At 39.7% G+C, this 12,443-nt stretch overlaps 2 protein-coding genes across 2 annotated transcripts; both read left to right on the top strand.

The window, feature by feature from the left end:
- The first annotated feature begins 2,332 nt into the window (after positions 1-2,332).
- Positions 2,333-4,461, top strand: LOC115682159 (40S ribosomal protein S15a-2-like). Its single transcript, XM_030606304.2, has 3 exons — positions 2,333-2,492; positions 3,725-3,885; positions 4,074-4,461. The coding sequence occupies exons 1-3, from the start codon at positions 2,363-2,365 to the stop codon at positions 4,170-4,172; spliced, it is 390 nt and encodes a 129-aa protein (XP_030462164.2). The 5' UTR covers positions 2,333-2,362; the 3' UTR covers positions 4,173-4,461.
- A 4,993-nt stretch (positions 4,462-9,454) lies between these two features.
- On the top strand, positions 9,455-10,552 carry LOC115682165 (probable membrane-associated kinase regulator 4). The gene has a single exon (XM_030606316.2). The coding sequence runs from the start codon at positions 9,455-9,457 to the stop codon at positions 10,550-10,552; it is 1,098 nt and encodes a 365-aa protein (XP_030462176.1).
- The last annotated feature ends 1,891 nt before the right edge of the window (positions 10,553-12,443 follow it).

Genomic DNA, 12,443 nt, shown 5'->3' with positions numbered 1-12,443 from the left:
TCTGACGTTGGTCTTCTTGGAGGACGTCCTGTTGATACTCCGATGGAACCCAATATACAATTTTTGGACTCCTCTCCAACTCTCAAGGATCTAGGTTCATATCGACGACTTATTGGTAGATTATTATATCTTACAGTAACTCGTCCAGATTTACTCTTTGCAGTGCAACATCTTAGTCAATTTATGCACTCTCCTAATGAAGACCATTGGAATGCCGCACTTCGCATTGTGCTGTATCTCAAGCATGATCCTGGCACTGGTTTGTTTTTCCCATCCAATTCTACTCTTCAACTTAATGGTTATACAGATTCTGATTGGGCATCTTGTTCTACATCTCGACGATCATTTTACGCTACGTGCATGTTTCTTGGTTCTTGTCCCATCTCATGGCGTTCCAAGAAACAAACCACTGTTGCCCGTTCCTCAGCAGAAGTTGAATATCGTGCTATGGCGTCTGCCGCTTGCGAAATCACATGGCTTCGCACGCTTCTCTCGGATCTCCACGTCAACACTACCACTGCTGATCTTTTTTGTGATAATAAAGCGGCCATCCACATTGCCACTAATCTCGTCTTCCACGAACGCACCAAACACATCGAGATTGACTGTCACTTGGTTCGTGAAAAAATTCAAGATGGCACTTTGCGCACTCTTCATATTCCCGGTCACTCCCAACTCGCGGACTTGTTCACGAAACCGGTCACACGGGATTTATTTTGTACTTTTAAGAACAAGTTGTTGACATGTTTACATTCACCAACTTGAGGGGGAGTATTGGTAGATTAGGTTTATACTAAAGGGCATAATTGTCATTGTATTGTTTTTAGCCCTAAACCCTATGTATATATATTGTAAATTGTTTCATCAATGAAAGCAACGTTTGCCCAAACTCTACAACGTGGGATTCAACAGAAAGCACAAATGCCAGAGAGACTCACTAAATACCTTGTGAGGTAACATTGTCTTTGCACAAGAGAAAGGGGTCAATTATTTCGATACCAATCCACCGAGGGCACGCTCGATATTTGAAAAATATTTTCCAAAAATGATGATCGTTTACAGAATGAATGAAAAATATTTTTATCATTTACTAAAATAGTTAGGTATAAATTTTACTGTCAATAATGAAAACATTTTACATTAGCCAATTAAGCGATATAATCAATTAATTTTTGGAAAATGTTTTCCAAATTTTGAGTTTTCCGTGAAACAAATACACCATCAAAATGTCGGTTCCTTTGGCATCCATTTAAAATTTATATCAATACCAACTTTTTTTCATGTGAAATTCCTGTAAAGCAACCTAGGAGTTCTGTTCTCCTAAAAAAAACAAGACTGAAGTTGTGACATCTCAAGGAAAAAAAAGGGAAGAAATAAAAGAAAGAGAAAAAAATTCGGAAAAGAAAACAAAGAAAAAAAGGAAGTTCTTAAGTTTCTAAGACTCCGTTTATTTCGCGGAAAATAAATGATTTGAAAAACATTCAATGATTGCTTGTGTTACTTAAAATAATTAGCAAAAAAGAAAAATATTTTTATTATCGACAGCAATTTATATCTGAACATGTTCGTGGACGATGAAAATATTTTTCATTCATTTATTTTTTGTAAGCGATGTAAGCGATCGTTTTTAGGAAAATTAATATTTTGCAAATCATTCATTCCCACAAACACAAACGAAGCCTAAGTTTAAACATATGTCTTACCCTACCCGGCGCTACTTTAGTGAATTTCCGTCAATGACATCCCTAACGTGCATGGATACTCCGATGATAACATAGAGCTTGCCAGGGATACGATGCACTTTCGGTTGTCGTTTGTGCAAACCGGGAGCGCGATTTAAAATCATCTAATTCTAAATTTCATACGATGATATTGATGTTCGGTTTAAGACGACAAGAGCAGGCAACGGGAGGTGATGATTTGTGAGTGAGTGAGGAATGGTGAATATGAGAGAAAGAGGTGGGGGGCCGAATCAAATTCATGGCAAAAGAACAAAAATTTGCAGTTTCTCTTCTACCCCCACCAACCAGTGACCGTTTGGGGGCCTCAAGGCCCATTTAATTTGAGATTGGGCCTAAAAGGCCGAGTCCAATAAAAAAATGGGCCTGAGAGCAAGGCCCAAGCAGGCCAGTGCTCGGCACGGCTCGGCTCGTGGGCCAGTCCAAAGGATTAATTAACTCACGAAATTACCATGGAGGTCTTGAAGGTTCGTCAGAATATCCAAAGTGCCACGCCAAGGTGGAGAGCGAGAACAGAAAGCCCTCGCCGCCCGCTCGCTGGCCCGCCCGCCGCGAGTCCGCGACTGCAGAGTTCTGAGGCGAAGGGTTATGCTGAACGTCGCTCGTGAGACAGAGGGAGAGAGATGGGGCGAAGGATACTGAACGATGCATTGAGGACGATGGTGAATGCGGAGAAGAGAGGGAAGGCCCTGGTGGAGCTGCGACCCATCTCCAACGTGGTCTCTTCCTTCCTCAAGATCATGAAGGACCGAGGTTAGGTTTCTTGCTTCCTTGCCCCCCTCCTCCCTTTCCTTTGTTGCTTTTTTCTTTCTGGGTTTCTTGTCAAATGGAAGATTTTCTCTTCAATTGCCTTGCCCCCACTGTGCGATTCCCTTTGTTCGGTCGCTTCATTGTGGACGGTGCACTTGGAAATTTGATATTTCGGTGGAGTGTTGTGGTTGCCCTTGCCGTCGTCGAGCAAGAATGAGCGGAGCATGTCAAGATTCTGCTATGTGTGAGAGCACTTCGTGTGTGTGCGCTGATGAGGAGGATGCATATTGCTTAGTGTTTGTCTTGTGCTGATGGAATATGCAGTTTGAGGCGCAGCTGGTGACGACCGGACAACAGTTCTGCACTTTAATTTTAGAGTGATTGGGCCTTCACATGTCTGTGACTTTGCGGTTGGACAATGCATAGGAAGTGACACGAGAATGGTTTTGCAAAAAAATCGGATTTTGAGAGATGATGGGCTCGGCTGCTATTTTGAACTTGTTTGACTTGACTTTATGGCAGTTTTATGTTGTAGACGAGACATGTTTGTAGAACTGACCAACTTAAGGGGCTAACTAGAGTTGGGAAGAAATTGGCCATGTTGAGAACCATGGTGCATTCGAAAATGTCAGTGATCTTACTTCAATTTTATCCAACATCTTTACAGGCTTCTTACCAAACAAAGCTTCAAGTTCATTCTTTTGTTTAACATAATGTTAGTTGATTGTAGTATGAGTTTTGGGGATTTAGATTATTCTTGCCATTATGTGAAGAATGGGCTCTTTTGGTTGGAACTTATGGAGAGAGGATATACTACTACAAAGGTAAGTTGGTGAAGTGCTTTGAGGTTGGGCGGTAATATCAGCTATGTCTATATGCTTGCGTAAAAGAACTACTACCATAGATCAATCAGTTGTTCTTCTAATGTTTTTCTTTGGGCTGAATGGTGGTAGGATCGAAGGTGGATCAGTTGGAGAAATTTATAAGTTTATGAATGAGTGAAGAAAGATGGGAAGATTTTCATCTGTCTCTCATTGAAGTGAAGCTTAATTGCGTGATCGTGTTTGTTAACTAATTCTATTGCCGACCCACATACCACTTTAATTCACCTGACTTACTGATTATGAGAATCTGTTTGGGGCCAGATCTATTGAAAAAAAACTTTTATGTTGTGAGATTTTTTTGAAGGGCTGATTGGTATATAAGAGTTTTCCGTTTTGGTTTTGTTATTTCAGGATATGTGAAGAGTTTCCAAGTTCATGATCCCCACAGAGTGGGGAGGATAACCGTTGAACTGCAAGGCCGAATAAAAGATTGCAAAGCTCTCACTTACCGTCAAGATATCAAGGCTAGAGATATTGAGCAGTATAGAGTGAAAATGCTTCCAACACGTCAGGTACTTGAAAATTTGACTTCTTGTCTGGTCTACTTCTTGATGCATGCGGAGTTTGTTGATGGTAATGTCTTGGAAGCTATTTCATGTGCTAGGGTTTTCAGATGACACGCTTGTTTTTAGCTGAAAGAAATCTTCGTTAATTGATTGTTTACTCTCTCTGTCTCTTGGTCTCTCTCTCTCTCTCTCAGTGGGGTTATGTTGTTATTACAACACCTAATGGCGTTCTGGACCATGAAGAAGCCATTAGAAGGAACGTGGGAGGCCAAGTTATTGGTTATTTTCATTAACCATAATGTGCTCTCAAATTACAAGATGGATCCCGAAGTGATTAACAGGAGAAGATGATGCTGTTGAGCAATAAGGCAATGATGTATAATCTGTCTCCCTGCACTGACGAACTTGATTCAAGCTTCAAATTGGTTTTGTTGTATCAGTTTTGGGTACGATGAATGGCAGATGACCAGGGTCTCATTGTCTTAAAAACTTTTCACCCTTTCTAACTATTATTTTACTGCTTTGAAATTTTCTGGAAGCAGGACTTGGTTCTCGATTCAGAAGAATATTGATTTTTATGCAGTTGATTCTGGAAGCGTGCATGGGTGAAACACTAAGACATTCATGATTAATTATGTTCTTTCTTTATGTGACACCTTAGGTGAAGTATTTACATCATGAAACCAGAGAAAATTTTTTACGAAAATTTTTTAGGCATGCATTATTGATAGCAAATTAGAGGGATTACAATCATCTTTGAAAGTGCAGTCTAAAAGATAGAATTATATTGATCTGTCTGGGTAGTTAATTTTAATGCTTCTGGAAACAAACCAACATTAGCAAACTCTAAGGTTCTGGTTAACTTTCTAGTTGAATTTAGAGATGATATCTCCATCGTGATTCAATTATAATCTGCCTTTATAAGTCAGACACATATCCGTTAAGTGTCATTTCTTCTCTACATTCTCTTAATCCAAAGCTCAAAATATATATACCAAAATCTATTGGGAAGCTGTCTCGTTTATCTATTTTAATAATGACAGCATCATTCTGATTTTTTTCACTTTTCCATAGAATATGAGCTCTGCATTAGAATGTAGCTGCTCTTTGATTACTGCACTTGTACAAATGATAGATTTGAGCTTTGAGTGAGATCTCTGTATGACCCAGCAATGACCGTCTGTATCTTGAGTGAAGAGTTGCTGGAATTGCCTGTTACTCCAGCTTGGAAAAATCTTTAAACTTAGCTTGTTTGATAGGGTGTGCAGCTTTCATGGTGGATAGGATTTGCCTTAATCCTGGCACCTACCCAATTGTTACCTGTTCCGGGTTGTATGAAACTTGGAACCTACCTTATAGGCTCTCGGAATCACCTTGGAACTTGAGACATGTCGATTCCACATGTTTCTACCTTGTATTTTCTTTTCAGATTTTTATTATTGGAAACAAAATTGTCGTGGTAGTCCTTGTACATTTAACACAAAATATATGGCTTACATGATATAATAGATATTCATGTAATTGTACATTAGTAACACATTCCTAAAACAACAATGACATCGAGAGTAAAAACCAAAGAAATAAATCAATTTCTATCTATCGTTTAAATCTATGAGTTTACATGAAAGCTTGTCTCACTTTATTGAGAGCATGAATTAAAATGTTTCGTTATAGACATATCCAAGCTCGTCACAGAGAGTGAGGGGTGAAAAGAGTCGGAGATTTCTTTCTTCTAGTGGAATTGGGGATTGGGATCAACTAGAGCTTTCACATATATTAATGTGAAAATTTCAAAATGAAAAAAAGTCATAAATAACTAAGTACGTATAATTATTGAATAATTATTACGTCCGCTATCCGTATAAATTTCTTTTACACATCCACTGTTAGATGGGTGACATGGTATAACATATGGAGTCATGTAACCCAAATGTCACTCACAAATGTCACACCATGCAACGGTGAATGAGTAAAAAAAATTTGCACTGGAAGGTTACCTTGAACCTTTCTAGGGTACCGTGCATCGGGTCAATGCGGGATGTTGTGACTGAAATTCTATAACCTACCCCATACTCACTGGTTTGGAAATTTTGAAACGTGGAACCTACCTTTTTTTTTTTTGTGGTCAAAACGCGGAACCTACCTTGTAAACTCTAATATGCACACTAAAACCTACTCAACTATGTCAGTTGCACTGGGTAGCTCCACAGGTTCTCCTACATAATCCTAGTTGTAGAGACTGACAGAATTGTGGGGTTGTGATCCTTAGTTGTATTGAACTCGTGATTTGTTTAATCTGTTATAGGATCGGAGAAACAGCATTGTGCATGGCCTTGAATAGACTGTATAGTACAGTGTTCTCTTTCTTTTCTCTTTGGGTTCTCAAGAATATGTGTATCTCTGAAAGGTTCTTTTGAAGACGACTCGTCAAAAGGGTTGCTGGCTCCTTTGTAGCCATTACAATCTTTTACATCCATCATTGCTGGTGGGTTGCCGGGCAATGGGCCCCCTTCAATCTTTTTTTTTTTTTGGGGTCGAACCTTCAATCTAATTGTCTACTTGCTAGTCTCTGTTCCAATGAGAGATGCTCTAGCTCCCTGATTTTGTGGGGGTGATGGGTCATTCTGAATTGCTCTCTTTTGCTAGATTTGATGAGCATATTAACTTGCTCTTGTTTGGCTTATGAGCAGGAAAGGGTCATTCCAAATAAAATGCCAATTCCCTAATTCTCCAAAAGCCTCACTATTTTCGTTCCTTAAACAAAAGTACAAAAATTTATATATTGGAGATTATCATCTTATAATTCATTTTACTGACTTATTTGATGTTTGAAGTTAATCATTTTTATTTTCTTTTTTTTTTCTCTGTCATGATGAAATATGGGAACTGGAGTTCCCATTCCATTCTATTGCTTCACTTACTGTATTTTCGCCTTTGTCTGTTCTAGCATGCTGAACAAGTTTTATGAATTCTTCTGAGTCGCCAAAGAGATCTTTTTTTTTCTTTTTTTGGGATTGTTGTGCCCTGCCTTGTTCTTTAAGTGTCATGGTATTTATCTTTTGCCTTCATACCTTGGCGCTAGTAACACCATAAAACTGCATGCGTCTGTCCTCAGAAGTTGGCAGCTGCTAAGCCAATTACAGTTATCTCAATATATGGAAAATATTGACAAATCTGTGAAAAATTTGAGTAGGTGACTAGACCCAATCCTTCCAGCAGACCTAATGTATGCTTCTCATTTTCCTCCTTTGATGTTTTGGGGTGATTGTGTCAAGCAAAAGATCTTAAACCAGAGGAGCGTACACTGTTCACACAACTAAAGAAAAATAAAAAGGACGAACCATCATATGTGCTAATGCCAATGCAGCTGCTAGAGCTTGTTGGCGGCTTTTATCATCATCTCAAATCAATAGATCTTGCTTAAAGACTAATAGCAATTTATGAGTCTAAATCAGAGGACAAAGGACTTCACTTTCTATTTTTTATTAGATAGTCAGATGTCATTCATAAAAGATGATGAAGATAGTCAGCTTTAGCTCTTGGTTCCAGTAAAAGATAGGGTCCTAGAAGGAGAAATCGTTCCAACTACCCTGTCAACTATACAAGTCGATATTTGTATACATACAAACTGCACAGGTCACCATGCATGTTTTATTTGCTTCCCTGATTCCTGATTTTGATTTCTTTGAACCTTCTGATGTTAAGTTGGTGTTGTAATGAATGGATAGTATCTTGACATTCTCTTTGGTTGTGCCGACTGTAGAGCAGAGCTGTTACTTGCACAGAAAGATTCTGAACTTGATGAATATGCATCTTTTTTTCCTTGATAATGTTCTTATCCTATGGGTTCAAGGAGTCTGGGTCTCGTCCTTGATTGTCAAACCCGCCCCTCTAGCTACCTTTACCCGGTGGAAATGCGTTGACGTAGCAAGCACCGAGAATTCTCTCCGAAGTGTCCCTGTGTTTTGTCATTGCTTTTCTATCTGCAGGGCTGTATTATAGGTGTTAAAACTAGTGTTCTTTAAGATCTGATTGCTTTGAGTAGTGATGTTAGGCCTTTGTTCTTATTGCTGCCTGAGTTCTGAAAGATCCTAACCTTGAGGAGAAAGAAGAATAAATTTAGCTCACATCCATGTTAATAGACATTTCAATTACAGTGCAAGCCGTTCTCTAACCCACTAATGAGTCTATCCAATATTATTTGGTACATACAATCTCGACTTTCAACCGATGCATGTGGTCCATCCGTAATTTCCTTAACTGCACCCTTTAATGTCCGATCACATGTCTCTGATCACCATTGTCAACTCTCTCTCTCTCTCGCACGCGCGCACACACATCTGAATGGTGTGCAGCTCCTGCATAAGGAGGATTAATCCGATAATAACAAAGAGAAAAGACAAGAAAACATAAACCTGTAATCAATCTACACAAAAAGACAATTGTCAAAAGACAGGGATGATTAATCTAATAAAGAACCCATTAGGGAGTTAAATCCAAACCCAGGAATCCAGCAAAAGTACTTAAACAGGGAAAGTGACAACCTACCTCAACTGATTTGTCTCTATTGGTTAAAAGAGTTCATAGAAAAGAGGGTAACAAATGTTATGATACTTCGGGCAGAGCAGAAAACCAGGAACAAGACAGGTACCTGTCTTAAATTCAAACAGTGCATAAGATCTGAGAAACTATTCTATTATTTATTTAAGCATGCTCTCGAAACAATGATCTTTTTTTTAGATGGATATGATGTACAGAAGGGTCTTCCTTACAAGTGAAGAGTGACATTTTCTATGGATGTGGGGCACATTTCTTGAGTCCTACACAGATACACTATACCAATTTGAAATTAGCCTCTTTGCATTTTGTCTGTTATCACGACATCTTTGTTTGCCTCATTATTTTGCAATAAACAGTGACAATTAAAAAATAAAAGCATCAACAATGTGGGGTCAGCAAGGTGGTTCTGCTTTTACATTTAACTTTATCAAGAGCCTTTTTCTAATATCTTCTTTCTGTGAGCGGAGTCCGCTAATAACTAAACAAAATCAGTCAGTACAGCTTCTGATTATGAGTGCCAATCCTAAATTCAAAAGGCTTATTATTTTATGTTTAAGATAGCTTCTGATCAATGATTTAGAATATGGTCCCAAACATCAAAAGCTATCGATGATATCATGTTCACTTCCCTGCCTTGTGATGAATTTTGCCTGTACTGGGGGAGATGGTGCTTGCTCACATCGCTTAAGCTTTCCAAGTATTTCCTTTTGGTGTCCAAAGGCAAGAAAAGAAAGAGACAGGAGTCCTGCAACAGCAATAACTATAAAAACAATAGTCAAGACGAATTGAAATACGTATTGAGTGGAAAACACCGCAAGAGAGAATCCATCAGGACAACTCCCACAATTCCATATATTATGTGGAAGCACTAAAACAAAGTTCCTGATCTCTCTCTCTCTCTCTCTCTCTCTCTCTCTCTCTCTCCCCTTATTAGATGCACATTTCTTCCCTCTGACAAACCACTATATCTATGTACTGTTCCACATATCCTAGAGTGCAATTTGAGCCATCTGCAATGGACATGAACCTTCTGTCTCCTGATCATGCAGATGATGACTACATCGACATGGAAGTCAGCTCATACTCCAGTTTCCTCTCCCACTCGATGTCCTCTCCCCAACATCCTCGAGAGTTTGAGTTCCAGATGTCTTCGATCTCTCTAGAGAGAGAAACAACCACTTCACCAGCTGACGAGCTGTTCTACAAAGGAAAACTCCTCCCCCTTCACCTCCCTCCATGTCTAGAGATGGTAGAGAAGTTCCTCCAACACTCTAATCCGTGTTACGATGACGGAAGAAGTACATATGAGGAACATTACAGCACTCCATTGGTGACTAACCCTACCACCCCGACTACTACGAGTACCCCGTTTGAGTCGTGCAATATATCACCTTCCGAGTCGTGTAGGGCCAGTAGAGAGCTGACCCAGGAAGACTATATCACTGAGTACTTGACCGAGACGATCGACTCCATTAGAGAAAATCCAAAGAAGTCCTGGACGAGAAAGATTAAGTTGATCAAGCAATCCTCACTTGGTTCCAAGCTTAAGGCTTCTCGCGCTTACATCAAGTCCTTGTTCGGCAAATCGGGTTGCTCAGATGACGCTCATGCAGGAAACGCTAAAGCTTCAGGTGAAGAATCAGCTCCAAAAGACAGAGATTCCTCAAGTAATTGCGAGAAAGTGGCCAAGAGAATCCCATTTGGCCAAATCTACAGGTGCAAGAATCAAGGTTCAACTTCATTGCTGACACACCTAAACGAAGAGAAAAGAACTGACAATGGAGTTGGGGGTCATAGGAGGTCTTTTTCCGTGTCTATTAAATGGCATTCACCCAACAAGATTACATCCTCCTCCTCATCATCTAAATCATCTTCGTCCTCGTTCTCGAAAAGTTCAAATGGGTTTAATGAGTCGCAGTTCCTCAGGAGAAGCAGCAGCGTGAAATCCGAGATGGAAAGCCCAATCCAGGGAGCAATAGCGCATTGCAAACGGTCTCAGCAGTTCTTCCGTTCCAGAAAGAATGCGGGAGAAGTTGGGTTTCTATCGCTATCAACGTCAAGAATTTCTGTTAGTGAGGATCATGAAAAGGCCAGTTACCATTTGAGGGGATGAGAGAGAGAGAGAGAGAGAGAGAACAAGGACAAAGCAAACTTTTGATTGTAATTTCATTTGTTCCTTCTTCTTCTACGATTATTTTAATGACGAGTATGCTTTTTACTTTACGAAGCATAGCTTCCTGCATTGTAATATCGGAAGGAAGTTTCTCAATATGCCTAAACTTTTACTTTCTGGCAGTAATGGAGATCAGGAGTCACCGCACAATTTCCCAGCAGTTAATGAAAGTCAAATGATCGGATTTCAAAAGCATAAGGACAGGCATAACTTTGCAATAGCGAATACAAGTTGTGAGGAAGTATCGGCCTATGTCCTGAAACTGTACACTTTAGAGTTTAGACACTAATGGCTGATGGAGAGTCATTGTTCTAGTTAAGCAGAAAAAGATGCTGATATTTTGGAGTCAGACCATCGCAAAGACATTCAAACCGGAAATCGGTAAAAGCTCTCGAGACATGATGACCACATCGAAAAAGCCACGGAAATAAAATAATCCTTTCCTTCAAAGTGAAATTTGTTATAGAACTCCAAGGGCCCTCTCTCCTCCTTTCTATTGAAAGAGAAAAGAAAGAGGATGCTGAGATTAGTTTTTTCTATCCTGAAATCATATGAATAAATCTTGAGGTTGACCATCTTGCCCCAAGTGGATTCAACTTGAACTCTAGAATATCATGATCAAAGTAACAGAGCAGATCAGGATTATGATTGCAGAACCACCTCTATGTCAGAAACAACTAATGGAGTCCCGAATTCGTTGATGTAAACAGACACTAGCTTTCACGACAAAATCATTTCTTCATCAACCAATAGGACATGTAAAGCCGAGGGGAAGCAATACTTGGCAAAAAACTAAGCAACAACCAAGTTAATCGCAACCGAAAGCCTTCCCACTTCTTCAAGGAAAGAAAGAAGAAAAGAGGATGATAACTTCTTTAAGTGCAGACAAAAAACTTTCCTTTCTGTTTTCTGGCACAGCTCAAGTTGATTGTGGATGACCCAGACCCTTAAACTAAGTATGTATGTCAGTGGGATACGTGACAGGATTAGAGCCCAAAAGAAATTAGCAAAAAGACTAGTATGATGCTGTTGAGCACTAACCGATGCTGATAAGCATATCATAAGCAAGTGTTTCCCCACTCAAATTAATTCCGTCTAGTAGAGAAAGTTAAAAAGCTTGGCCTTATGTACCTAGCCACTTCCTTTTTGGGAAGAACAATCCTGATCCTTCATTACCCAGTGAAGATGCTGTTCAAAGTTAACCTCATTATTGTCGTGCTATCAGTCAGGTGGCTGCTCATTTTACCGTGACAAAACTTTCAGAACAGTTAAACTTTGTTTTGCTGATTACACACACACACATTCACACTGACATGCACGCGTATTTATATTGGTCTTCACAAAATCGCAAGGCAAAAAGAGCTAGCGGGAAGAATAATTTGTTCGATGGTTTCATGATTGAGTTCTTTAATGGACGACAAAGACTTGACGCAAAGCTTTGTGCAAGGGAGTCAGGTCCAGGTACATAGTGACTAGCAAACTCCAAACCCTCCTTATCATATAGCGTTTTTAACAATTCTCTACTTCCAAAAACCCAATACTAGCTTACGTCCTTTTAGGCATTGGGTGGGTCGGGTAACCGATTATGCCCGTGCCCCTTCCATCTACAGGTTGAGGTTTCTTCTGTATTTTCCATAATTCTTTTATCGAGGTTGGCTCCGAGCAATCTTAATGAACTCAATGACAATGCACAAACTCTCCAGGTTTCAAGGAGGCAAGAACCTTAAGTCGTGTGACATTTGATTCGGATACAGGCAGCCTCACCTAGCCTATTTGTGGTTAATTGAAAAGCTGAGGATGCATCGGGTAAGTTGAAGGTAAAGGCTTATGA

Source organism: Syzygium oleosum, unplaced genomic scaffold (genome assembly GCF_021117445.2).
Source record: "Syzygium oleosum isolate NSW1041296 unplaced genomic scaffold, Sole_v2.1 Sole_v2.07, whole genome shotgun sequence".
NCBI lineage: Eukaryota > Viridiplantae > Streptophyta > Magnoliopsida > Myrtales > Myrtaceae > Syzygium > Syzygium oleosum.
The sequence above is the reverse complement of the archived record's forward strand: the minus strand, read 5'-3'. Positions and strand labels throughout refer to the sequence as shown.

Coding starts and splice junctions, on each gene's coding strand:
- LOC115682159 (XM_030606304.2), top strand. CDS start 2,363: ATGGGGCGAAGGATACTGAACGATGCATTGAGGACGATGGTGAATGCG. Junction 2,493..3,724: donor CAAGATCATGAAGGACCGAG/GTTAGGTTTCTT, acceptor TTGTTATTTCAG/GATATGTGAAGAGTTTCCAA. Junction 3,886..4,073: donor AAATGCTTCCAACACGTCAG/GTACTTGAAAAT, acceptor TCTCTCTCTCAG/TGGGGTTATGTTGTTATTAC.
- LOC115682165 (XM_030606316.2), top strand. CDS start 9,455: ATGGACATGAACCTTCTGTCTCCTGATCATGCAGATGATGACTACATC.